Raw genomic sequence first — 19,141 nt, forward strand, 5'->3', positions numbered from 1 at the left:
GTGTCCCCAGTAATCAAGCTTCCAGACTGAAAACCTGAAATAAAGAATCTACTGGGACTTGTACAGTAATTAAGTCATAACTGGTTTCAGTTAACTAAAGTTTTTATAATATAATCTAGACGGGCAAAGGGTTTTAATCCCATTAACATGCTAACAGTGGCAGTGGTCTCCTCAGCTATGGAGGATTCAGAACCATGTTTCTAGTATTCTTTGTTTTGCTTTCTCACTGTTCATTAATGCTGGATTCAATGTGGCACCCTCATTGAGGCTAACACAATTCAATTCCTGGAGTTGTAGAAACTAAGATTCCCTGGGTTTACTGTAGAATTTTGCACAGCGACTCACAAATGTTTGCAGAAGGAATGCCAATGAGCGTGTTCCTCTTTGGTGAGCTGTTCTAGTTTGTCTGCAACAGAGAGCGAAGCTTTACTCTAGATTTAGAAAGGCAGTCTATTACAGAATCAGGTTTACATCAGTTCACGTTAAATGTATTTTATTGTCACAGAGGTTAGCTGTCACAGATACAAAAAAGGTGAGTGGAGATCCTGCTACCAGCTTATCATTTGTAGATGATAGTTGTGTAATTCAAGGTTGTAACAAGACAAAAAAAACCAAACATTTAAAACAATGTCAATCTTACTTTGGCCCTTGGTCGCTAAAAGCTTTAAAAAAATTCAAATATTCTATCACAATAATGTATTTTGAATGAATTGATTCAAGATTATAATGATGACATAGTCTTTGTCATTTTCTTTAGTCATCACCAGACATTGAAGAAAATTGCTACTGTGTATCTCTACTGCACAGTGCTCTCTGTAAAACGATGAGAAAGGTAAAATCAGACAGTCCCTTTCCCTTTGATTTTGAGTTGTTCTCTTGTTTCCTAGAATACCGATTCCTTTCTAGAAGGTAAATGGTCCCTGGATACTTCTTGTGAAGTGAACCTAACAAGAGTACACAAGCCCAAGCACGCTTAACGAGGAAACAGGAAAAACTGAAGTTCATAAAGCCTTAAATGTTATAGCTGTTATATCCCACTACTTAGGTCACTACTTCAAATTTAACAAAGAGAGTAGAATGAGAGGGCATAAATAGCAGCTTAGTAAATGTATGTTTTTTAATCGAAGGTAGGAAGCCACAGAGCATTATAAATGCATGGAATAGCCTTCCGTTAAACTAGTTTGGAGTTGGAGTTGTTCGGATTGCCTTCCCATTCTTCACTGACTCCTGGGTGATAAATCACTGATGCGTAGAACAAGTGCATTTATTTTGTAATCGTTTCTCTAAACAAGTACAATGAAATTGAGAATCGATGATGGCACTTAATTACAGCCCAGTTTGCCTTTTGATCCGATGAAAGCATTGCACCCACAAAGCTGTAAACAAATGCAGTTACTCGCCAGCTTTTTGTAATTGTATTGTTTGTGCTTAGGAATGAACTGCTTTTGCTTGAATTCTGGATCTGTTTGTCACCTGTGCCTCACAGGGCTGACGTAAACAGCAGCTTTATGACTGTAAAGTTTCCTTGTATTACTAATCCGATGATATATTTACCAATTCTGATAAGTGACCTTGCATTCCATTTAGGAATTGTATTGTGACAACTATAAATCATTTGTTCTTTGCGAATCTTACCAGCCTAAGATTTCTAACTAATAACAGTCATTGCCCTGTAGAAACACCCACTTCTGACTGTGAAGTTGCTGTAAGTATGTCAGTGTGCTTCAGTAAGTGCACACATTTCCAGCACGGAAGCCCTGCTTTTCCACTGTCTTGTTCTGTAAGTGTAACTCTCGAGTGCATGAGACGGGTCCCGCTCTTCTTGAGGGAGCTCACAAGGCTTTGTCTGCGCAGCTTGAGCTGAGGGACGAGGAGGAGGCGAGCAGCAACAAGGACCTGAAAGTGCAGTGTGACGAGGAGGAGCTCCGGGCGCACCAGCTCAACATCCAGCTGCGAGAGGTCTTTGCCAACCGATTCACCCAGATGTTTGCGGATTACGAGGTGTTTGTGATCCAGTCCAGTCAGGACAAGGAGTCCTGGTTCAGCAACAGGGAGCAGATGCAAAACTTCGATAAAGTACGTTTTCTAAAATATATAGTAGGAGGAGGTAGATCAAGAGATCTGTAAGTGCAGTCTAAACAAGTCCTTGACCTGTAATCTTGCTTCGTCCCTTAGGCCTCCTTCCTGTCTGATCAGCCCGAGCCGTACCTGCCTTTCCTCTCCAGGTTCCTCGAGACACAGATGTTTGCTTCCTTCATCGACATGAAAATCATGGGCCATGATGACGAGGATAAGGACCCCATCATGAAGGTCTTTGACTCGAGAGTGGATAAGATCCGCATGCTGAACGTCAGGACCCCGACGCTGCGGACCTCAATGTACCAGAAGTGCACAGCGATAGACGAATCGGGTAAAGAGGTCTTTGGAGTGCTGGAAATGCTTTTGAAGGCCTTGGCATTGCCTGTTTGAGTGTTTTTTACTTCTTATTTTATTGCAGAAAATTCGGAAAAGCACTCTTTGTTTTGCCTCTATGTACGTCCTATATTTCCACTGGTGCCTTTTTGTGAAGCATGGACAGCTATTTTCTGTACTTGTCTGCGTGGTTTTGAGATTATGAAGTAAAAATGCAACTGAACAATGTCAGTAAATAAACCCATTGTGTTATTTGTTACATTTGAATAGAAATAAGTTTCTAGCCCAAATGAGTTGCTTGTTTCGGACAAAATTTATCATTTTAAGAAAAAAAACTATTGTAATAATATTGTATTTTTACTGCCCTTTCTCTTTATTTTTTGTAATTTTGTACACACAATGTATGTTTCACAACATTATCAAGTTGTGTTGTTGCCCAAACCTAAAGTAATACAAATTCATAATTTAAACATTTTTCAGTTGCATATATTGAGACTGTTTGTACCACAGAGGGTTAATCAAATTAGACACCGTGGGTCTGATTCTGAAGGGAATGTGCAGGCAACATGCAAGCCCTAAATAACCCACAGGATGCTGTATCTAGTTAGAAGAAGTCCTTGTACATGTATTTCAAAAGAAATTTTGCTGTTTTGTGAGTGATTCACCGTTGTATCCCATTGCTGTTTTCAGATGTGCTTCTTAAAAGGAGGTTTGAGAATATTGATCTGATAGCCCCTGTACCCCATCCTATTGGATTGGAGAACTATAAGGCTCATCTTAGTAATTATATATTTTAATTTGCTTATATACCTGGGTGGTGGTTTTTATTTGTGCTAAGCTGCCGTGCATTTTATCAACAGATTTCAAAGTAGTGGTTTCCGTGTTGAGGATTTAAATGATCAACTATAAGTGAAGACTGTCTGAATTCACCTGGACTGCAAGTCAACAGAGAGTACTCAAATTATTAAAATATATAGTCCATTCTATGCCACCTGTAGCCTTAACCTTTAGCAGCTATAATCAAAGAAAGGAACAAGATGTTAGAGCAGGTTATTCCATAACATTAATCTGTAAGGAACTCTTAATTGCATTATAAATGGATAGAGGACTGTAGTGTTGATTTTGCTTACTAGGATCATCATGCTGTCTGGGTGATTAGATGTAATCATTTCAGATTTTCCAGATAATTTGATGGTGCACAAGGCAGCACAGAGCAACGTTTCAACCCGATAATTGAGAGTCCTGAAAGCAGAGAACACACACTGCACACGCAGTATGCCAATGCTTTAAATGGTGCCGATGGACGGTTTACCCCCAGGGAGTCGAGCTAAGAATGCACTGCAGGCATGCATATTACTAACTGTTCAATCCTTAAAGATGCATTGCCTCTTCATGAGGGAACTTCAGACTTTAAACCAGAACACTTTGTGGCCTGTGTTAATTCTCTGTTCTGCAATTCAGTCAAGCTTCCAAACACACCCCTGCAAAAACAAGCCCCCCAAAATACTTATGTTAGCATTCAGTAATATTTTTATAACACATTTATACCACAGACACTGTATTTTTGGATTGAATCCATTCATATTAATAGTATAGTCATATTTTGTAATATCACTGGACAAAAATATTTTATACGCTTATTAGATACAATTTTGAATAGATCAGTCGTTCTTTAGGTTTGAATGAAATATTCTTACATACTGAAGAGTATTATATTTTTAGTGCTCTTGAGAGAAAATGCATCTTTTTTTGAGAATTACTAACAGGGTAATGTGTCCTGCATGGGTGTGAAACATTTTGAAGAAACTATAATTTTCTGGTTGTGAATTTGTGATTACAGTTATTGTGTTATTTGCTTAACAGAAAAAGCCATAGAAATGAGGTTGGCAAAGATTGATCACACTGCGCTGCATCCACATCTCCTGGACATGAAGATTGGGCAGGGGAGATATGAACATGGATTCTTCCCCAAACTGCAGTCTGATGTACTGTCTGCAGGACCGACCAGCAACAAGTAAGTCAGAGGGATCTGCAAGAAAGAAAACTGTTAATCCTGGAAGTGGAATGGAAGTCAGTGAATTAATTACTGAGAAGAGCGCAGATGTGTTCTGTAATGCCACTGATGGCATTTTAGAGGATCACTGGCATGCACAGCGGTCTCCAAGAAAACTTTATATGGAGATGCATGTTTATATTATTAGGCACAGTGACCCTACAAGGCATTTGTTTTCATTTATTTTGTATCCTTGTTTTTTTTTGTCTAGATTCCACGGTAGAGTCTAGATTCCCCCCCCCCCGCGTTCCCTTCCTGTCTGACAATTCAGCAGATTGATGTAAATGCAATAAGTGGAACCAAAACTTTAATAGATAATAATTAATAAAAACAAAGCATTGCCTTTAAGACAGATATTAAGCACTCCAGCACCTGTTTGTAATACAGTTATCTATTGAGGCTATCCAGGTTTGCATTACATTTAATTGTTTGCAAGTGGGGCTAGCTGGTGCAGCCACTTTTCTATTTGTCTTTTTTCAGACTGTGGCCCATGCTGAAAACAATAACAGAAGTATAACAAAAATACACTATACTTCTAACCTGCTGTAAAACAGTTTAATTAACCAAACTGGCTCTAAAAAACAGTACTTAACAAAGCATTCCTTAAAACTGTCCTGAATGTTTAGTACGAAGGGCACATCGTTTCGTAACAACCCATCAGATGATTAAAATGCAAACCAAATGTGTGTTGTCTGGTTTATACTGTACTTTGTGTAGCGTTGCTGTTATAGTTTTGGTGTTTGCAACAGTCTTGCTTCTGCATGCTCCTGCAGTATAATAATGCGGGGATGTGTTTCTCTTTATGCGTGTCAGATGGGCAAAGAGAAGCGCTCCTGCGCAGTGGAGGAGGAGGGACAGACAGAAGCAGCATGCTGAACACCTGTACCTGGACAATGATCAGAGAGAGGTAGGCACAGTAGTGGTTGCCAATGCAGCACCTAATCCAACACCTTGTCAGCATTCTGCACAGATTAGAGAGGCTCTGTTCACCGTGCCGGTCACTGATAGCTGGTTTGTAATCTCCTGTTTTACATTCCTTGCATCCACTTAAAATATTCTATGGACCAGTAGTTTTTCAACCCCCTGTATGACAGTAAAATGAATGCTGCATTTCAACACTAAATCCTGAACCCACCACTTACAAAAACAGCTTGTTTCTTTTTTCCTTTGCTTCTTAATTCTACTTCAATTTGTACAGCCCTGTTAGTTATTTTGCTTGTTGGATTGCTTGCTTGCTTTATTCTTCTTGTTGTACTTGCACAGTCTTTGCATGTGCTATGTTATACTTTTTTTTCTTTTCCATTACATTGGCTCTTTTTTTTCTCATCCCTCCTTAAAACCTCAAGCATGAGGATTGTCTAATCTCGGAGCTGCCCTTGCTGTTGCATTTAGAATGGGACTGGCATGAGCATCCTCTCAGGCCATCAGTACAATCTGTGTCACAGTTTGATCTGGTAGGTCCTGGGGCAGAACCTGCATTGTTGTCAAGGTCAATAGTGAATGCTCTTGTATTGTGTATAGCTGTTTGTACTGAGTGCATTTAATGCCTTGCAAAAGGGCATTACATTTTGATACTGTAGAGCTGCACCAGAGAAAAGTTAAATGTATTAAAATACATTTAAGATGATTTTTTTTATTTTTTAAGATTATTGTTATCAACATTGCTTTTCACAGTGTATACCACTATTTAACTTCTAATACTATACCAGTTTCCAGATCCACTCCACACAGAAGACCTGCACACTGGTCTTGGGTATTCCTTTGACTGTACTGTTATTTGATGCTGAAAGGGTGAAATGGAAATAGGTATTATTGCAGTTCAGATGTACCATCCTGGCTGCTGCTTACCTGAGGTGCTGTCACGACAAAGCCCTCAATCCATTCCTGTGGAGCCTCTGTTGATTTAAAGACAGCAGGAGTCGTGCTCTCATTTAGTGTTGGAAAGGCAAGGGGTATGGAACACACATCACCCATAGTGTGAACCACTGAAGCTGAATACATTAAATTGATCTCGCTTGTTGATTTGTGCAGGATGCGTTTGTGAAGGACACAGAGCTTAACAAAAAGCCAGTGAATCTTAAATATGTATAGTTATGTTGATAAGATGTTCCTATATACACGTTACGGTTGACATGCATTCGATTCTTCAATGGGATTTTATATTGTTGCAAAATGTCAATCCTACACTACTTTCTCTGTGTCCTTTACGTAACCTGTAATGCTCAAATTGTGAACTGTAATTGCAGAAGTACGTTCAAGAAGCAAGAAACCTGGGAACTACAATTCGCCAACCAAAGCTGTCCAACCTCTCCCCCTCTGTGATTGCTCAGACCAACTGGAAGTTTGTGGAGGGTTTGCTGAAGGAGTGCAGAAACAAGGTATTTAATCTGTCGAACTGTGCTGCAAGTCCTTTGTGTCTAGTTGGTAAATATGACCTTCTACAGTGGGGTATAGATGAATTAGCATTACACTGCCCCTAGCATGATGCTATGGAGACCATGTGGAATTTGTTATAGAATGTAGCTCTGTAGAGCATATAAGCAGATTTCCATCTGGGCTTATGGTAGAGGTGTTGGTCTCGAAACAAACTATAAAACAACATAATTAGTCAGTGCAAAGCTACACAACAGTAAAGCAAGAAACCAAAAGCTTACAATTATTAGTAATTACAATCATGTCTTGAGAGTCTTTTTATGAGGGTTGTTCTAAGACAGGAGTAACACAAGAATCTGTTAATGAATTCCAAGAGCAAGGTTCTCAAAACAGGAAGGAGTGAGCCGACCCAAAGCTTGATGGATGAGTTGCAATGCAGTGTTTTCAGACAGCTCTTCTCTCTCGCAGACAAAGAGGATGCTGGTTGAGAAAATGGGTCGGGAAGCAGTGGAGCTGGGGCACGGGGAGGTCAATATTACAGGGGTGGAGGAGAACACACTCATAGCCAGCCTGTGTGATCTGCTGGAGAGGATATGGAGCCATGGGCTGCAGGTCAAACAGGTAAGAGTCAAATGCATTGCCTTTGGCCTTGAGGTGTGCTGCTGTGCTGGGTTCAAGAAAAACCAACAGCTTTCTATTCTGTGTTTGTATCTAAAACTAAATTCATAATTATTTTTTTATTTTATTTATGGGAACAAACATTTATAAAATCTTTTGGTGGTGTGCTAGATTTCAGCTGATTTTGTATATATACAAATATATGTTTTTTTCATAAAAGTGTTCATTTCTTTGTATCTCCTAGGGTAAATCTGCCTTGTGGTCCCACATGTTACATTATCAAGAAAGCAAAGAGAATAAAGAAGCCATTTCATTGGGCTTGTGTACCTCAGGTATGGATGGAGGCTTTTTGTCTTTTATAAATTAACTGTTTTAAATCGGTAAGTGTATATAAGCTGACCATAAGCTAGCTGTTAATAATTAATAAATCAAAAAATGGCCATTAAAATAAATCACAACCCTGCAATCTCCTTTCACTGCTACACATGTTATTGATCTGCATTCATGTATCATTTAAAAGGATCAAGCAATGCACAGCCTTATATAGTTCTTTCTTTGAACACCTACACTATCAAGAAAAAAGCAAATTATTCATCAGTGCGTTTTCTATTGAAATACACAGAGGGTATGAGCATTTGCATTCAATAGGGACCAGCTGGCCATGTGGAGACGAGAGAGCAACGAATCTCACACCAAACACATTGGAGTCAGCCTCCCTGCACCGCCTGGGTAACGTTCAACATAAAGCTTCATTGTTTTTTTTTTTTACTGTCCTTTAGGCCTCATCCATGACCCTGAGAGGAGGAAATCCGACACTGGGCTTGTAATGCCACCGCTCAAGGTCTCGCTCATAAAGGATATGAGGTGAGTGGTGGTTAGATCCCTCTGGCTGGAGGTTTTGAAAGAATACTCCTGAGTGTTCTTTAATATTCCCAGCTGATTTCAAAGCATGCAGCTGCATGATTCCAGAAGGTACACAGTCTGGCTACCAGCATGTTCTTTTATTTGTGTTCACACCAACTCTCTAAATTGGAATCTGCAACCACCATTTCCTTATATACTTAAAGCATGCAAACGCAAACTTTCAACATGCATTGTTACGCCTTAATACACTAATAACACCACCCCCTATCATTTGTATAGCCGAAACCTTTTAAGAATGTAATTTAACCTGAATTTGGCAGAATAATTACCACACTGAAAAAATTGTCACAGCCCTTAAGTACAGTAGTATGGGTGGTGGAAAGAAATGCAGATTTAAAATGGTTACCAGCTATTGATTTAAACAGAGTGTCAGAGACAGGGGAGCTACAGATTATTAAACCAGTTTTTCTTCTGCTGGAGGAACTGCTACAGGCTAGCTGTATACTGCCATCTTGTGGTCAGTGTTAAAAGAGGGATTCAGAATGTTTATAACCAATTTGTAGAGCAGCAAATGCAGGTCATAAATCTCCTGCAACAATAATACAAAGAAAATGTCCCTTCTACTGAAACACGTCCCCAAGGCAAAAAAAAAAAAAACAACAACAACAAAGGAAATAATATCTGAACTTCCCTTTAGGGTAAACATTTACATGTTCTTCATAAATATTAATGCAATCACTTTGCAGATGCTGCTGTACTGAATAAAAAAGACTTAAATATTAATGTAGAACATTTTGAAAGGGACGCCACATTACCCACATTACAGGACTCTGATAAGTTGTGTGTTGCTAGTTTCGTAATATTAAAGGGTGTTTTTCTCTTTGGTGAAAATGACATTTTGGAGTAAATTCTACCCCTACAGTATATATCATTAAGGTTTAGAATGGCTAAGAAATTTCAGTTCCTAGAATAGAACAAATGCAAAATAATTACAACACACAAATAAGAAAACGATTATGAGCAGGGTGGATGTTTGAATTGACATATAGGATTAAAAAAAAAAATACTCACGTGACTGCGTTATTTCCAGCCTCATTAACACGAGCCCTGCAGGATTCAGTAATCAATGCCTTGAAGTGCCCATCTCAGCAAGGATTCAGCTTCACTAGAGCACCTGCTTGACCGTCTGCTTATTCACAGTATAGTCACGATCATCCTGTGCTGAGAGATATAGAGATAAAGAGGCTTCTCGGTGGACTTGTAATATTTAAAAGAAATAATAATGAGTTATTTCACTTACTACTACAGATGTGGCAGTGTAAGTCTAGGGAGTAAAATGCCAACCCTGTAACACTCTTAGACTTGTTGTAAAGTGAAACACAAGTAGCACGGTTTTATAATTATGGTGTTATAAGGGGGAGCCTCTAAATATAAAGAGTGTTGGGAAGGAGCTAATAGAAAACCCTCTGCCTGTCTTGTTAAACTGGTCCTTTAGCCTCTTTTTATTAATAAGATGTACATTTCCACAGATTGGTTTAGATAACAGTGGCGAGAGAGAGATGCCCTTGCCACACCTGTTCAGAGGCTCCTACAGCGTTGCTGTGCCTGGTGTCCTCTTTCAGTTACCTACATTTCAGGATGAATGCCCTCCACCCGCTTGGCAGAATTCCCCAAGCCAGGCTAGAAATGACAGAACTGGGATGATATTGTATTAAGTGGAGTGATGGATTACCTTACTGTCTGAATATTTTCCCTCCTAGGCACATCCAGAATATCAGCGAGATCAAAACAGACGTTGGGAAGGCCAGGGCCTGGGTCCGGCTCTCCATGGAGAAGAAGCTGCTGTCCAGACACCTCAAACAGCTCCTCTCTGACCACGAGCTTACAAGGTGAGGAACTAGGCGGTCCTAACTTGTTATTTTCTGGTTTAGTGACTTTTTATTGGGTGCTAATAGCAATTTGGAGTAGTCTAGCCCATTGTCTTCTTTTTATACTGACAGCTTATCCACTCTATCTAAATAATGCAAGAGCAACACACATTAAAACCATGTGATTGCCATTCACTTTAATTACTGCATTTGGTAAATGGAATGGAGATATGTACCATCAGTGGCTGTAATAATCTGGAATTGTTTGAGACTCCTGTTTCTCAGACTCCAGATTCTTAGCAGTACACGCTCTGGCATTGCAATTTTTGAGTGAAAAGCTACAAACGATACAAAATATTTTTTTGGCTGCAAAAGACGAGAGAGACACTTCTTGTCATGTAATCTGTTAGCTGCCACTACAAACCTACAAAAGCAAATATCCAAAACTTCACTCTGTAATATTCCTGCATAGCCTGTATTTTGTATTAGAGCCAGCTTGCTGCAGCAGAAGTGCTTTATTTTAAACTTGCTTAACGGTGTATATTTAACATTTCAAAAATGAATTTCAGCTACCGGTATGTCTTTTAAAATAGAGTTGTGGTCTTTGCTACTCATCATCAAAAAGAAATGATGGTTATCCTTGCAGCAGTTATTTATTCATGATCAGTTCATTGCACTGGGTCACAGCTCACGAGGTGCATAAAGATACTCGTGAAATAACTTTGTTTTAGGACGTTTCTAAGCCAGCCACGAAGTGTCTTTGCTCTGTAATATCATCATTTCTTAGCAACTGTTTTCAATATTTCGGTATAAAAAGTTTCTATGTACTGTGTTGTGTTTCTTTACATTTCTTTGCGTTCCTCTTGTTTCAGGAAGCTCTACAAACGCTATGCCTTCCTGCGCTGTGATGATGAGAAGGAGCAGTTCCTGTACCACCTCCTGTCGTTCAACGCGGTGGACTACTTCTGTTTCACCAACGTCTTCACGACAGTCTGTGAGTGATCTCAACCAGGCAGCTTCGTGAAACATCCGTCTTGGTTCGTCATTAATGATGATGAGTGAATCAGATCAAAACTAAAGAAAAAAAGTATTTTTTGCATATTGAATTTGTATTTTCCTAAAATGCCTTTTAAACATTAATAAAACTGGGCCCAAAGTGTTATCAAGGTTGCTTGAAAAATGAAACAAAGATTAACATGGTATGATCTGTTATTTTCAGTGAAATACTTGAAAGAATTCTGCTAACCATGCTGTCTTTGCTCCACAGTGATCCCATACCATGTGCTAATTATTCCCAGCAAGAAGCTGGGAGGCTCCATGTTTACAGCCAACCCCTGGATCTGTATCTCCGGAGAGCTGTCTGAGACGGGAGTCCTGCAGATCCCCAAAAACAACCTGGAGATGACCTTTGAGGTAGTCTGAGGCACAGTGCTTTATTGATAAATGCCACAGAACTGAGCTTTTGTGAGAACTGTGCAAAGTCTGATGCCGTGGGAAGTGTTTTTTTTTTGTCTCAGTTCAGAGGACTCAGGAGTGACTGCATTTAAATGATTGTAGAGCAAATTCTGTTATTGTATGTGAATTTAAAGCTAAATCAATATAAAACACAATATGAAACTGCACATCTAATTACAACATTTTTAATTCGTCTTTTATTAAATGTTTTTTTTTTTAGTGCCAAAACCTTGGGAAACTGACAACAATACAGATTGGACATGATAACTCAGGGATCTATGCTAAGTGGCTGGTAGAATGGGTCATGGTCAGGAATGAAATAACTGGACACGCATACAAGTGAGTATTGCTACGTGATGGTACAGTAGTTTTAATACAACAGGTTATTACACTATTTTATAACATCACTTCAAATGTAGCACGATAACGGAGACGGTGTGGTCCAGTGGTTAAAGAAAAGGGCTTGTAACCAGAAGGTCCCTGGTTCAAATGCCAACTCAGCCATTGGCTGATTGTAATCCCCTGAGCAAGTCACTTAACCTCTTTGTGCTCTGTCTTTCGGGCGAGACGTTGTTGTAAGTGACTCTGCAGCTGATGCATAGTTCACACACCCTAGTCTCTGTAAGTAGCCTTGGATAAAGGTGTCTGTTAAATATACAAATAATAATAATAATAATAATAATAATAATAATAATAAAGGGTCCTTTATCATGTGCATACTACTGTGTTTATGAGTCATGCAGGATGGGTCATGCAATTGAGAGCTTGCTGGCTTGAATCCTGGTTGCGCTAAGTTGTAGATCTTGTCTGGGGCTCCACAGGGAGAATCCGGCTCTGACATCTTCTTGTGTGTTTTCAGGTTTCCGTGTGGGAGGTGGCTTGGGAAGGGAGTGGACGATGGAAGTCTGGAGAGAATCCTGGTGGGAGAGCTTGTAACCCCCGGCACCGAGAGTGATGAGCGGCTGTGTCGGACACCACCCCTGCAGCAGTCCCCCAGCATGATCAGGAGATTTGTTACTATCTCACCAAACAGCAAACCAAGTAAGCAGCAATGCACAGCATCTCAACCAAACACTGCATGCAAATCGACACATATTTGCAGTGATGAGGTGATCTCATGTAATTGCATTTTTGTTTGTGTGAACTCACATGCCACAGTTGTAATACCCAAGGCAACTTTCTGGCAACTTTTCCGGGCAGATTTGCAAAAAAATGTTAGGCATCTAAGCAATTTTCATAATGTGCAAACTTCAAGAAACAGAATGAACAAATTATTGGTGCAGCACGGGGAGAACGACTGGAAATGCTACCTACTGCAAGTAGTTTCCAAAAGTTGCTTGCAAGTTACCTTGTATAGATAAGGTTAATCAGAAGTTACATTTGAGTTCATATTTATTTTTATTTATTTTCCATTCAAATTGTTATAGTTACTTAAGAGCTGTTTTTAACAAAGGGTATAAAATGTATATTTACTGATTGGGAATGAATAATATCAATTATTTGTATAAAATGTGGAGTTATGTGGCATTAGTCCAATACAAAGAGCTGATAAAACTAGGTAAACAACTAAGTTCAAAGCTATATTTTTTCAGCAGTGTCATGTTTGGAATGGATATTACTGAATATGTATTTGGATAACATGGCTATAAATTGGAAATCAAAAGCATCTTTCAGGTTGAAGCATTCGTTAAAGTGTAGGATTACCTTTTTATCAACCTGAAGATGTATCTTTTGAATTAGGAATGTTAACTAAATTACAACTAAGCACACTATTTTGAGGAGTGTTCTCTCCTGTTGCAGAGTTAAATACAGGGCAGATCCAGGAGTGTGTGGGTGAAGCGATCAATGGGATTGTCAAGCATTTCCATAAACCAGAGAAAGAGGTGAGTTACACAAACCTAGTGAAGCAGCAACACTTCACACTCAGAATCAAAATGAAATAGAGATTTGCTACCATAGCAAAGTGAGATTCAACACATTATCTTCACATTTTGGACTTAAAACACATTGCAGGGAATAACTTTAATCAGAATATCTGCACACTCTTTTAGAAAATAAGCAAATCTTAGTTAATTTGTACATTAGCTAGTTAATTCCAGATAGAATATGTTGTTTAATAACCAATATCACAATCGTGGCATTTTACCTTCTGGATTTTAATGTTTAGAACTGGGTGTTTTACTTTGGGTTTTTGGATGGAACTGAACATGCTGTATATTCTCCTGTGTACACATTTGTTTTATTTCTCACAGAGGGGCAGCCTAACACTGCTGCTGTGTGGAGAGTGTGGTCTGGTCTCAGCCTTAGAGCAAGTGTTCCAGCATGGGTTCAAGTCTCCCCGGCTCTTCAAAAATGTCTTTATTTGGGATTTATTAGGTAAATGATTAACAGAATCCAATAAAAAAAAAATAACAAAGTGCATGTGGGTTAGAAAGTCACAAATATGTTACTTTCAGGTCTTTTTAGAACAGTTAGGTATTCTTCATGAATAATGAAATGGCTCTTCTGCATCACGCTGGCTAAGTACTATTTTGCACCTGTTAATTTTCAAAGATAGCAGGAAAGGGATTTATCCTTTGTGCTCTATTCATAGTCTGCAATATACATTAGTGCAAGTGTATCAAAAACAAATCAAAACTACGTAAGCAATGGGGTGTTCAAATAGAGTTGCACACTACTGTATATATTAAACAGTTGTAGCTAATGCAGTAACACTTTCAGGCAACATACAACCATCCACCATCCACGATGGTAGCCCTAGAGTCTCATTTCCCATAGTTTGGTGCTTCTGAGTTTCAGAAAAAGTGTCCATGTGAGTTTATTGAATTTTTGACTTTTCAATCTTTTTTTTTTTTTTTTTTTTTTTTTTTTTTTTACAGAAAAAGCACAGGTATATTTTGAGAGTCTTGATCAGCAGGAAATGAACCAAGATGAGAACTGGCAGACGAGAGCAAGAAACTTCTGTCGATTCATGGGTGCCATTAACAGAACCCCAAGGAGCATTGGGAAGGATGGCAAGTTTCAGCTGTTCAAAGTCGGAGCACACGGGTGGAGTCCACTCAGTCGCCCAGCGGGTCTTACTCCAGTTCAGTGGATTACCTTATTATCTTTCTCCTGAGGACCAACTCTATAGCATTTCTTGTGTTTACGTGAGAAAAGTGAGTCGGGTGTCAAATCTAGATCACTTGAATCAGGTGATGAGGTTATTACATAATTAATATTCCTGGACAAAATAATCCTGTATCTAAATCGAAATAGATTTATATATATATATAATATAGATATATATATATAATATATATATACGATATTATATATATATATATATTATAGATATATATATATATTATAACCTTAACAGTTACTTAAACTATCTAGATGCCTTTGTCTTTTAGATGCAATTCCTGTGCTTCATAATAGGAAAACAATGCCACAGGCACAGTTCTGGTTGTTGGGTTTGGTATGTCCTTTAAAATTTGGTTTGGCTGTTTTCTGATACAAGCACGTGAATGGAGTTTTGCTGACTCCCAGCATGGGTCACGTTTTTGAGATATAGTAAATCTGCAAAAATGTTTTGCATCCTTCTAGGGATATTGTTGGAATATGCACCATAGAGATGTGCATGGAGTGAAATACCTGCATATAATAACAGTTCATGAATGATAATTGTCCTCTTTTCATTTTGTATTCAGATCCACCAACTATTAGCCACACCCAGGTACAGAGGACTGTTGTTTTTCAGGACTGAAATCAGATCTGTTTAAAAAAAAGAATAATTAACTAGTAGAGCAGCTGATGATTGGCCAGCTGTGTGTATCACTTATCAGTATTTAATCATTGTGAAGCCGCTTTCTCTTTTATAACTGATACAACATTTGACTTCCTGTTATTCCCGTAAGCCGTTGTTTGTTTTGTAGCAAGGATCCCAGCACCTATCTATCATGCTTTGCTAGTCAACAGGTATTCGTTCAGTCGTCTTGTCTTTGTTGTAAGCTGCGCTGCCTTTTAGTCACGTGCTTGGACATGTCATGAATGGGGCCTCTTAGAGGCTGGAAAGAATACGACGGTGGTTAATATTCATTTATTATGACTGCTGAAAACCTCATCTGCCACTGTCGATAAGACCTACAAAGCACACCTGCCACTTCAAAAATCATTTCATTAACATGCCTTTTATATGTGAGCTGTAAACAGGTGCCTTTGAAGTTTCTGCAGCAGAACGTGCTTTCAAGAACTTTTATAGCAAGACAAAACAATCACAGTCTTGCAGAAAATGACAAATAGCTTTGAATGCTTCTTACATCCTGCACAGGATAGATAGCCACTAGTGATATAGTGGGGTTCTTATATGTACGTGTGTGTGTGTGTGTGTGTGTGTGTGTGTAAGTACATGCTGCATGTATGAACATTTTTACATGCTGTATCTCTTTAGAACCCGCTTGTGTGATGAAAGCATTATTTAGAAATTGAGTTCTTGAATTGAGTACCAGAATGTAGATACCTGCTTTTGCGTGAGTTCTGGCCTCATGAGCGCTTTATCCTCAAATTAAACTTTACATTGACCTTTGTTACAAGTTATCCATACTTTTCGTCACATTTTCCAACACCTCTTCAATATTATTAATATTCTTGCCAGGAGATATGTGTGTTTCTTGCATCCCTTATCTTTTTTCCCCAGTTGTTAATTACTTGTCTCTTCCTCAGGGATCATCTGTTGCACCACTGGATTGCACTTCTCGCTGACTGCCCAATCACTGCACAGATGTATGAGGACATGGCTCTGATAAAAGACCACACTCTTGTGAACTCCCTTATCAGGGTGCTACAAACACTGCAGGAGTTTAACATCACTTTGGAGTCATCTCTGGTTAAAGGGATATGTATCTAGGGGGGTGTGACTACACCAAGCACCTCAACCAATTGGAACAGTGGGGAATCCTTCAAATAGAATTTGTCATGCAAGAGAGACTTCAACAGAGGACTTTTTTTTAAAGCTACGGTATTTTTTTCCCATATATAAAGTGCAATGAGCCTTTTAAAATGCGTAATGCTTGTCGTGAAACATGCCAAGCTGTTACAAGCTTTTTATTTTGTGTGGTAACCCTTTATTCACTCTTTTATGTTTACCAGTAGCTTTTGTTTTTGTGAATTGACAGTAACAGCTGTGTTAAAATGCAATGTTAATATATTTTAAAAAAAGAACAGTATTATTTTGGTATGTTTGACCAGTTGCACTAATGTTGAAACTTTACGTTCCAAGTTTAAGTCAGTCAGAAACTTTCACAGTCAGAAAGCTGAGCTCTAAGCAAATCAGTTAGAAGTATACTTTATAAGTATTAATGTTGAGGGGATAGGATTTTTAATTTATACAAATATAAATTGAAAAATAGTTTTATATACCTTGCAATATAAATGCACGGATCTGATGAGTTTTCAAAATAATTTCAGTGCACGACGTATCTTATTAAGCTTTCAAATTTTATTTTAAATATATTCATCAAAAACCTAGATTGAGGGGGCTCTCAAGTGGCACATCCAGTAAAGGCACTCCGTGTGGAGTGCAGGATGTGCCCCATAGCCTGGAGATCGCAGGGATGGCTTAGGTTGGCAGGGCAATCCCCCTGTGGCTGATAGGGCACCTGCTGGTGTTTCAACCTCCGTTTCCCAAGTTGCCAGGGCGTTGCAGCAGTGAACTGGGGTAAATATAATTGGGTATTCCAAATTGGGGGGAAACCCCCCCCCCCCCCAAAAAAACTAGATTGAAATAAGTCCTTGTAAAGTGTTTTCTTCACTTTTGTCACAATTTGCATTGTAGAATTTAATTGGGGAAAAGCAATTTATTTGATTTGGGAACCCCTGTTTACTGTACAGATACCTAACCCAAGATAGTTCCTCTGAAATATCTTCTTTTCTGATTCATACCCAATAAACAAAGCATTCAAAAGAATATTTGGTTCAACTTATTTTAAAATGAGTTGTTTTTGGAGAGTTTTCTGTTCACTTCTCAGTTCTCAAGCTCATCCAAATGTCTGTTTGTATTCCATTTTTCTGAACTTTTGACTTATGACATATTTCACCGACTTTCCCACTAATTTAGGTCTAGACCTTAAATCTTATTGCTGCTTGTTGCCATTTTGCAGACCACACTAATGGAAATGAGTAATATAAAATGATGAATAGATGATAGCCTTCAAAAAGTGTTTATATTCTTTAAAAAAATGTACCTACATAATTTATGTCCTGTAAATGTTTGAGTTAGAGCAGAAGGCAACCTCTGTGGCTATGTTTCATGTGGCTGTGTTTGTCAACACATTTATAAAGAGACAATGCAGGATTATTATTCAAACCTGAGCCTTTTGCTTCCCATTCTAGTACTTTAAATGCTGGGATATGAAGCCCTGGCAAATTATTAAGCTATGAATTCAATATGGGCCCTATTCTCACTTGGTTTACGTGCTGGAATACAAGCTTACATGCCAATATATGGTATTGTATTTACCATTCATGGGCATGTACACCCTTCTTCCAATGCATAAATCAACCCAGAATAGACCCCTATGTGAATGTCTACATTACATGTACTGCCCAGGTGCTGAAGGAAAACTCCATCAAAACAACGCCCCCTATAGGATTGTCACTGTCTGTGCTATGCAATACCGTTTAAATGCTTGGATAATGCTGCTATTCCATCTGCCTTCAAATGGTACCAGCTTAAATGATAAGCCGATTGGAGCATTTCTTATTGTTATATTATCTTGTAATGTTTCTTTCGCCTAATGAAGCTATGTTCTGTAGTGTAATATATGTGGTTTAATGTGTACAGTGTATAAAATGTAATACAATTTTTAAAAACAAACAAAACATGAGTGACAAGGTCTGTATGGAAAACTGTATTGTATATTTTTACATGATGAACTTGCTCTAGACGTGCTGTAGATTGCAGCTAACAGTGTTACCTGGGGAGTGGTTTTATAGAAGGAGATATTTTTTATCTTTTAGCTACTCTGGGTTCTATCAATATTATTAATGAACTGTAGCTCTGTGCTGTAGAGATGGTCTTCAGTAGTTACACATGTACTTTAAACTGCCCTTATAAATAAATGGTAAACATTTCCTAACATGACTGTGTCATCTAATTTCTCTCATTTTAAAACTGTAGTTGACCATAGTTTAGCAGTTTACGTTCATTTAATACTTTTTCAACACAAATCAAATTCAGAGCCCTGCCATTGCAGCCAATAGTATAGAAATTGTTTATTTATTATTTTTTTTTGTGTGTCTCTTTTTAGTTCAGAGACAAGCTCGGAGCAAGTGTCTAAGCTAACTTCTTGCGAGGTGCATGACCCAACTATACCCAAGACAATACTGATATGAGAGTGTGTGTGCACATGTGTGGCAGCATGACTCGGAGGGTATGATAGTTAACTATATTCCTATACTGAATATACCAGATAATATACTATGAAGGCAACATTTATTAAGTCATAAAAAGTTCATC

At 38.5% G+C, this 19,141-nt stretch overlaps 1 protein-coding gene across 5 annotated transcripts in view; it reads left to right on the plus strand.

The window, feature by feature from the left end:
* The window catches only part of LOC121295010 (DENN domain-containing protein 5A-like), a 42,739-nt gene extending 23,978 nt beyond the window's left edge, over nt 1-18,761 (plus strand). For 2 of the 5 annotated variants that reach the window (XM_041219279.1, XM_041219280.1), the window contains 17 exons: nt 1,855-2,076; nt 2,176-2,410; nt 4,276-4,426; nt 5,279-5,372; nt 6,712-6,843; nt 7,307-7,459; nt 7,701-7,788; nt 8,236-8,320; nt 10,081-10,209; nt 11,061-11,182; nt 11,456-11,601; nt 11,864-11,982; nt 12,503-12,684; nt 13,444-13,526; nt 13,896-14,019; nt 14,523-14,677; nt 16,322-18,761. In XM_041219279.1, coding sequence (XP_041075213.1) covers nt 1,855-2,076; nt 2,176-2,410; nt 4,276-4,426; nt 5,279-5,372; nt 6,712-6,843; nt 7,307-7,459; nt 7,701-7,788; nt 8,236-8,320; nt 10,081-10,209; nt 11,061-11,182; nt 11,456-11,601; nt 11,864-11,982; nt 12,503-12,684; nt 13,444-13,526; nt 13,896-14,019; nt 14,523-14,677; nt 16,322-16,531 — 2,430 coding nt within the window. In that variant the 3' untranslated portion in view covers nt 16,532-18,761. Of the gene's footprint in view, nt 1-1,854; nt 2,077-2,175; nt 2,411-3,102; nt 3,757-4,275; nt 4,427-5,278; nt 5,373-5,811; nt 5,920-6,711; nt 6,844-7,306; nt 7,460-7,700; nt 7,789-8,235; nt 8,321-10,080; nt 10,210-11,060; nt 11,183-11,455; nt 11,602-11,863; nt 11,983-12,502; nt 12,685-13,443; nt 13,527-13,895; nt 14,020-14,522; nt 14,678-16,321 lie in introns of those variants that run through there. The other 3 variants (XM_041219277.1, XM_041219275.1, XM_041219276.1) reach the window with 3 other exon arrangements.
* The last annotated feature ends 380 nt before the right edge of the window (nt 18,762-19,141 follow it).

Source organism: Polyodon spathula, chromosome 19 (assembly GCF_017654505.1).
Source record: "Polyodon spathula isolate WHYD16114869_AA chromosome 19, ASM1765450v1, whole genome shotgun sequence".
Classification (NCBI taxonomy): domain Eukaryota; kingdom Metazoa; phylum Chordata; class Actinopteri; order Acipenseriformes; family Polyodontidae; genus Polyodon; species Polyodon spathula.